The sequence below is a fragment of the Coccinella septempunctata genome, chromosome 2, assembly GCF_907165205.1.
Source record: "Coccinella septempunctata chromosome 2, icCocSept1.1, whole genome shotgun sequence".
NCBI lineage: Eukaryota > Metazoa > Arthropoda > Insecta > Coleoptera > Coccinellidae > Coccinella > Coccinella septempunctata.
This window is the reverse complement of record NC_058190.1, coordinates 42,796,731-42,805,353: the sequence shown is the minus strand read 5'-3', so window position 1 is coordinate 42,805,353 and position 8,623 is coordinate 42,796,731. Positions and strand designations below refer to the sequence as shown.

General features: G+C 34.8%; 1 protein-coding gene across 1 annotated transcript; it reads right to left on the bottom strand.

Moving 5' to 3' along the window:
- Positions 1-4,425: 4,425 nt before the first annotated feature.
- LOC123307537 (forkhead box protein D3-like) lies at positions 4,426-6,258 on the bottom strand. The gene has a single exon (XM_044889894.1). The coding sequence runs from the start codon at positions 5,962-5,964 to the stop codon at positions 5,002-5,004; it is 963 nt and encodes a 320-aa protein (XP_044745829.1). The 5' UTR covers positions 5,965-6,258; the 3' UTR covers positions 4,426-5,001.
- Positions 6,259-8,623: the final 2,365 nt, after the last annotated feature.

The window sequence follows — 8,623 nt, the reverse complement described above, 5'->3', positions numbered from 1 at the left end:
ATTAAATCACTTATCAGCATTTCAGTATTTTGAAAATTGATCATTTCTCTTCTTTCACATAAGATTCGGTGAAATCCTGAATTTTTCTTCCATTTAATGTGTCTTGTTCCATTCCAAACCTTCCCGAGAGAACATAAAAAATAAGTTATGAGTACAACCATATGTGTAAGAATAATGGTTGTATTCTGCTTTTCATCTGTAAGTTACAAATCTGTAGCGTACGATCGATCTGTCAGTGTCCGATTGACAGATTTGTAAATAATGCAATTCTGGAAATATTTTTGTTACTATCTTCTTCACAGTGTTAGTTTTGAACTACTTATCGTGAATACATACGGATTCCTGTAAGCTACAGATCACTAAAAACGTCCAGAAATGCATAATATTCCAGTAAGCTTATGAAAAGTTACAGATTGGCTTACAGATGAAAGCAGAATACCACCGTAAGTTACACATCCACACTGGCTATCTTACAGGAAAATATCCGGCTTTTTCTGATTCGTCTGATTTTGACTTCATACGTCAACAACAATTCGGGTTTCTTTATAATACGGCCATACTGGTACCCGAAACCGGTAGCTTTAACAACAATTCAAAAAAAAAACCTCCTTTCAATCACTCGACAATATTTTGTCAGGCCATTGATATGAAGCTCCCATAAAAATCTTTCTTGCGGAAACAAGCAATTCCGCCACATTAAGCCCAATATGCTCCAATAACAAAACGTACCCGTCCAAATTGAAAAGTGATCGCCGAAACACTATTGAGTATCATTTCGAGTAAAGTGTCTACTTGACGTAGCGTGACAGATCACACGCTAAACTTAACTCATTGAGAAATCGGCAGGGCGAACTCGAATCAAAAACTAATAATCCTGGTTGGCTATGATGGACCAGTGGCTTGTGAACACAAAGCCGGCTTGATCGCTAGGAGGTACAGGATCCGGCTTCCTATATACTGAGTTTACCAGGATCGTATTCGAACCCTTTGACATAAGGGGACAGAGTTATGTATAGCTGGTTCTATAAGGGTCGTACTTGGCAAAGGGAAAATTACTATTTTCATAAGTTTTCTTTCTTTCTTCAATCTCTTATGGTCATGTGCGCGTCTTCTGTTTTCACCATATGAAGACATCTATATAGTTACTAACCTAGACTACAACAAAAGATGGGGTGTAAATGACTTGTTAGGAAAATCTTCAAGAGGTGATTCCTTGTCAAAAGATAGTGTGGCCCCTTACAGCATTAATTTTTAAATAGCTCGATTCATTTGATAAATTAACTCTTATTGGAATTTCTTGCTGAAAGTAACGCTTTTTGAGAAAAAAACTATCAACAAGTACGTACTTACCCATTACAGCCACTACCAAAATTTTTTAATTACCTTATCGCTTCCATAGAATGTCTACTCAGTTTAGTTTCTGTCAGTTTTGTGGTTCTAGTTTTAAGAAAAAATCAAAAATTTATTTTACGGTGCCATCTTGAAGAGGCTGTTTCTAAACAACAATTGCTCAAAAAAAAAAAATGAAAGACGCACACCAGTTTTTGACAAGGATTCCCCTCTTAAATTTTTTCGCAACTACTTATTTGTACCCTGTACACCATCATGGGTATTGAATACCATAGACATGGTTATTTATCAAATAAATGTTTGAGGACGCACTTATCTGGTTCACAATCCTTCATCAAAACATTTTGCTTTTACAACAACTGTCATCTCCCTAAACATCATTGAAATTACGTATAAAAAAATTTGGAGAGGTGCTGAATGGTTCTCTATTATATTTTCGATTGTTTATCTGCTCCATTTGTAAAAATTTGTGAAGTAAGCGAGAAAATAACTATGTATGTGCCTCTTGAGGAAGTTGAAGAATAAGCAACAGTCCAATTATTTCTTGACAAGCGTAGTCAAAGATTTTTTTCATTCTACCACCATTTAAAAAATCTTTGACTACATCACTGAATTCTACTTAAAATAGTGTTTGTAGAATGTTACTTTTGTTTTTCGATATTACTGAGACAAAGAGATAGAAAATGTGTCATTCATTTTTACCTAGTTTCAATTATAGAGCTTCCTTTCAATCCCATCGAGTTTGGCCTATACTGTACGAAAATTATCAACCTGTGCATTATAGAAATACTGTACAGAGTGGGCAAAATTCGTTGTCTACTATCTCGAGTACTATGGCAGCTAGAAGAAAACGGATGACACATTCTCGAGCTCTTTAGTTCAGAGAAACAAAGAATGGTGAAAACCGTTTTCGATTTATTAGCAAAAAATGAAATTTTGGCGATTTCTAAAAGTTCTCACAATTTTTTTTTGCCTTTGAAGATACAGATCTGAAACTTGAATCTGCTACAGGCCCTTTTTTACGTAGAACCCACTGACGAGCACCAAATATTTTTTCATTTCGAAGCATTAGGCGAACTTTCGTTTTTTTAAATGCAAACTTTCATTGAATTTGTTATTTTTGAATTGGAAAAAAGGTTCTGTCAGTAGAATCTGAGTATGAAAGTGACTTAGAAGGTCCAAGTTTCAGATCTGTAACATCAAACACAAAAAAGTTATGAGAACTTTTCGAAATCGTCAAAATCCCAATTTTTGTTTATAACTCAAAATTTATATATGATAGGCCAGTTCTGTTTTCAGATTTGGATTAGTTATGAAAAAAGAGCTCCGTGTCATCCGTTTTCTTCTAGCTACTATAGTTCTCGAGATCCCCTCAGTAGACTACGAATTTTGCCCACCCTGTACATTTTTGCAAAATCGTATCAACTGGATTGGGAATATCAAGGGTCTATATGGGAATGAAAGTTGTAGATGTTCAATTCCATACATTTTGGCTGTAGTTCTCCAGAAAATACGAAAACTCAGATCATTTTTGATGCAAAATGCGTTTTCTCCATTAGCCACTAAAGTTTATCGAATAATCCTCCCATCCAAATGAACATATTCCAGAAAATAAAACAGAATTACAGCATATCCGAAATGCTAATGGATCTCGTAGCATCTTGGAGAGTACGATAAAATTTCAGCATCATAAAATATTAATATAGCTACGATTCCACCTGACGATGTCCTTCATCATTATTTCAGGAATCTTGATGGAATTTATGGATACAGTATAGCTCTGGTTCAACATCTGTAGCATCTGAAAATGCTGGGGAATGGTTATCGCAAAGAAAGTAAATGAAAAAAATACAGTAACCGACAATTTATCATAAATTTTCAACTATGGTAATGGTGAAATTTGGGCTCAAAATGAGTATGTTGTTTGCCTAAATTTATCTAGTGTGTATTCTGTTCAAATAAGCAGTTAATATAAAAGTTAGATATCGCTAAGTGAAATGCAGATTAGACCATACTTTCATCCAAATTCGACGTCAAGTTGGCTGTGAAAATTCGAAAGGATATTCTGAGTATTTTATTACTAATAAAGCGAAAAAAGTTGGACTTAAAAGTATGTGATGAGTCAAAGTCAAACTTCCATTTCGGCCTTATATAAAGATAAATTCATTTTAAGTGAGAATGAACTCAATTTTCAAAATGTTGAGACTATTTAAAAATAATAAACTATGAAGGAATATTCGATGCTATTTTCACTTCTACATAAACCATCTTCCTTATAATTCTTAATAATTCTTAATAATTCTTGATATATCGAGTAAATCAAAACACAAATTATACTCGTTGATTGAAAATAATTATTCTTTTTGTTGCCGGTGTTATTTTCTACGGAATAGAGTGAAAGCAGCAGAATAAAACGAGTCTACCTCGATTAATCTAATCTAAACAAAGAATAACATTTTCCATGTTATGTCCTCTTTAGTTGCTAATCCCAAGCTTTCTGAAGTGTCATAAACACAATGTTTTTCCAGAAAGAGAAGTGGGTAAAATAACAATTACTAATTTCTTGCATCACAAAATGGCTTAAGGAGATTTATTGCTGATAACTTAATCTCCAGAAAGGTAGAATAGGAAGTATTATAATTCCGCTTTGTTGTACAAATAAGTGGAAAATATAGTGTAACTCTTCAAATACGCGTTGTTTGAATGAGATTAGAAAATGGGACGCTCCTCTCATATGAAGAATTGGATTATTAGATCACGTGATATACTCAAGTATAAAAGAAAGTTGAGTTAAGACTCCTGAGATAGTGAAATTTCGATTTTTGATCACTGTATATTTTTTTTTAGTAGTTCGATGAAATTTTACAGGAAATAATGAAAATACATTTCATCTGGGCAGTAAAAACCTTCAATAGAAATAAAGAATAAGCGCAATATTCAATAATTGTCATTATCATGTCCATTTTCTCTTGTGTTTTATTTCTGTTAGAACAGTTTCGAACTTACAGTAATGTTTAATTATGAAGGAAATATTGTATTGAAGTCCAGGAAAAGAGTGTCATAAATGAGCGTATATAATATGTCATACTTATTTTATTGTTTCTGAATATCAGATATAAATGCAATCTACAATATATTTTACATATTTACAATATGGAACAAAATAATTTATCTAAGTTAATATTCACAATATTGGAAACATTTTCAAGTTCAATTAAGGATATATTTATTACACAATGATTACGATAAATATTTCTTGTCTCGGACAAAAAATTCACGCACAATTTCGATAATTTTTCCATTCATCTTCTTATCAGTATCAGACCTCTAGTTAAAATAGATAAAACTTTCTAATCTGATCGAATTCAAGAACACAACATATCAGAGTTTATCGAATTTGATCGATATACATTTTAATCGATACCAAGACTATACTTCTTGGAAGTCATCCAAGTATTAGAGTGATTCGATTAGGGACGATGAAAATAATGTAAGATGAGGAAATGGCAAACATTTGAAAACGAAGTCCCTCGCGCTATTCGAACTATACTTATAATATATTGCATCAAATAATACACATTGCAAAATTCTTTGGTCACAATATCGAAATTCCTTAGTTTTCGAACACTAAACATGGATCTATTGGAATTTTCACCTCATCCACTCTTCGGTGCTGTTCAAAGGAGCGAAAGCTGAGATTTGATTGTGGATTCTTGATAGTTTCAGATCGGGATTCTCAGCTTTTATTTTGATGAGGTTCTGGTTTTTATCACCGCAATGTTCAGGACCTATGATTGATTCTATCGAGAAGCCATTTCGAGATTTCTTGTTTAGTTCAGTTGTCATGTACTCATCTGTATCCGATACTTGGGCGATGTTTGGTTGGACTGGTACAGGTTTACACAGCGTCGTCGGTTGAGGTAAGATGCCCAAATGGCCTAGGCCTAATCTTGATAGGTCCATTGGTGGGAGTAAGGGTAGGTTGTTTGGTATACCCGAGGGTAGTCCTGGTAAGTACGAATATGGATTTGGTATGCCATGTGATGAGAATAAGGAATTGTGGTAGTTTTCTTGAGATAGGAAAGAGGCTACCATGGCTGATGCGTGATGATCTCGTAGAATAACGTTGGGGGATGGTCTTTTGTACCTTTTTCTTCTGCGGAGAAAACTGCCGTTGTCAAACATATCCTCAGCCATAGGGTCCAGAGTCCAATAGTTCCCTTTACCTGGGTTACCAGGCTCCCTGGGGATCTTGATGAAGCAATCGTTCAACGACAAGTTGTGCCTTATGGAATTCTGCCAAGCTGGGAACTTCTCTCGGTAGTATTGAAATCTTGTCATGATGAACTCACAGATTCCGCTCAGTGTCAGCTTCTTCTGCGGCGACTGAAGTATCGCCATGGTGATCAGTGCTATGTACGAATAAGGTGGTTTGATCAACTGATGCCCAGACTTCTTAGGCTTCGTCTTCTGATACTTGCCGTCTTTGTTTGGATCCTGGACGTCGTTGGTGCCGCCTCTGAGGTCCAAGGGACTTTCGGGAGTTCTGTAGTTGGGGTCTAGTAGAACATCGGTTTGCATGTCTTCGTTGGTCGTGAAATGGTTCTTGGACATAATCGAAAGTCCTTTTTGTTTCACCGTGGGGTTGAACACATTATCGCACTGTCCGAACAAACACACTCGGTATAGAATGTGTATACCTTTAATCGCACTAGATCAATATTATCTTTTTTCGTATGGCGAACTCGTTCACTGAACTGCGTTAGATGAGATTAGCGACGTTTCGAATCATTAGTCAACCTGAATGTTATCTCAAGCTCACCCGAACTGATAAGCTTTATGGGCGACGACATGCGTTTTTGTGGCTCTTCTTCGCGGGATTTGTTGTAGACTGAAGAGAAGCTGTGTAGAAATGTTATACCAATATTATCTTGACAAGAACAATGATAGTTCGGGACACCACATTTCCGGGTTGGTAACGTCAAAACAAAGCGGCGGTGGTGGGGAGGGCAGGAATCCACGCCTACCAACCCCTGCAGAGCGACGCCTATTTCACCCCTTACCGTAACAGGTTTACTTGAGATTTTCACGTCCCAAAGTGTGTTTATCATTCGCCTCCTATATTCATTGATTTTTACCCTACTCTCGTAAACATATTCTGTTCTTTCGGGAGTGGAATGCAAATTTCCATCTCGGAGGATTTCACGCTTCGTAGATCTTGAGAAGGTCGACTTGGATTACAGTCCAGGCTCATCTTCGAAAGTTTTATTCTCTATTATTCGAACGAAATCATGACTTTATTCGTAACGTTTATGCGGACGACCGGTTATGATTCTGAGAGCTGTGTGAAGAAAAATATGCACATCTCGAAATTTGTTTTATTTTTAGACCAGGGCCAAAAAGAATTGAGAGAAAAAAATATCTTACCAGTATGTGGTTGGCCAGAAAAAACAGTATAAATTATAAGTGAATTTATATTAATGAAGAGAACTCGGAAAAAGTTCAGGAACAGGGGTAGGTTATGTTTTTTAGGGAAAAAAATGATTGTTACGATTTCGCGCTAAACAATAACTCTTTTAGAAAAGTTTTGAAGGTGAGAACTGTAGATAATTGCCATCTCTATATCTTTTTTATCTACCGCTTTTCGACGTAACCTCAAATTCATGGTGAAAATTGCGAATTATTCGTTTTAAATTTTTTTTCAACTAAAATGTATCGATTTGGATGAAAATCATAGAAAGTATAGATTTTTATGTGCTTGATGAGCAGTGATTTTCTTCAATTTTTCATGACTCAAAATGAGAAAAAGACAAATTTTTTAAAAAGAATTTGGTTAGCGGAATTTTGAAGTTTACCAGGACTCATTTCCTTCCTTGAAATCTCTACTCAATGACGAAATAAAAAATGAATTTATCGTTGAAAATTTTCAACGATTTCAAAACGAGAAAAATCATAATAGGGATTTTTTCAGAATCAATTTTTCGATTAAGGCTATATATTCTCATTGTTTTTCACATATATTTAGTTTTTAATTAATGTGAAGATTGTGTTTCATGTGGTATTGATCGAACTTCACAGAATTACTTACTAATTTGAGAATTTCTACGAAAATATTGTTTGAACAATAACCGTAGGTTCAGAACATTCAGGAAATTGAAGAATTCAGCTCGTGAAAATAATTGGAAAATCTTTTCACATTTCTAAAAGAATTCTTCTATTAAACTATCAATTGAAATACATATTTTAGATAGATAAGTAGACAGCAAATAAATAGGATTTGAGGGTTATTTGTATCAAATTTTCTTCGAAGGGTACTCTGCATCTAAAGCTAGTGTAGCTTTAGATTTCTTCAGCTTCTCCTGAAGCTTGGGTATTTTCAGATCCTTCGTTATATCATACCTACAGATATTGATTTTTAGTATTGGATAACGTGTCTTCAAGTAAAATTGCATGTAGATTCAGAATATGATAAAAAGTGGATACCCTCATTTGAAAAAGCAGGATGGTATGGTGTTTTACCACTTTGGGATCACCGTGTTGAATCAAAAATAATTTTAGCTTATGAGCTAAGTAGAATTGATTTTGCCAAAGTTTTAATCACTCTCCTAGTCCTATTTCTGAGCACTGTTATTTCACCCTGATGGTGAATGTACGAGCAAAATTAATCGAAAAAATTAATTGGAGAGTGTGAAAATTATTCAAGAGATATTTTAAACACTACTTCATTTACATTCTGGAGTTCTATTTCAAGAATTTCACCAGCAGATGTCCGAACACACTGAAAGATACAAATTTTCCGAAAAGGTGAAGAATTTCTCAGTCTCATTCATAAGGTTGTCTGATAGTTTTCTTCTTCATTTCACTGATGATGAATTATTTCTTTGTGCTTCTGAATATGATTTCAGAATATATTCATTATAAAAAAATCATTTCGAAAGATCTTATTTTCCGAACGTGTTTCTTGTTCTCAATTTCTATGTTTGCTATGAATATCCCTCTGAAAGACCTGAAATTGAAGTCTCTATCTTTGGCCCGTGAATAAAATAGCCACACACGCTCAAAACCCGTCGACTTTCAACCATTTGTACCAAAGTCTACTTTCATTCCGATCCACATGTACAATTACCATATTATCAAACCCTTGAATCATTTCGATGAATTTCAATCATCACAGTGTTCCTTTATTCAAATTCTCATTTCCAGGAAATTTAACCGACTTTGGCACGAGGGCAAAGTACCAGGCTTGATTTTCCAATGATGATTCTCGAACCTC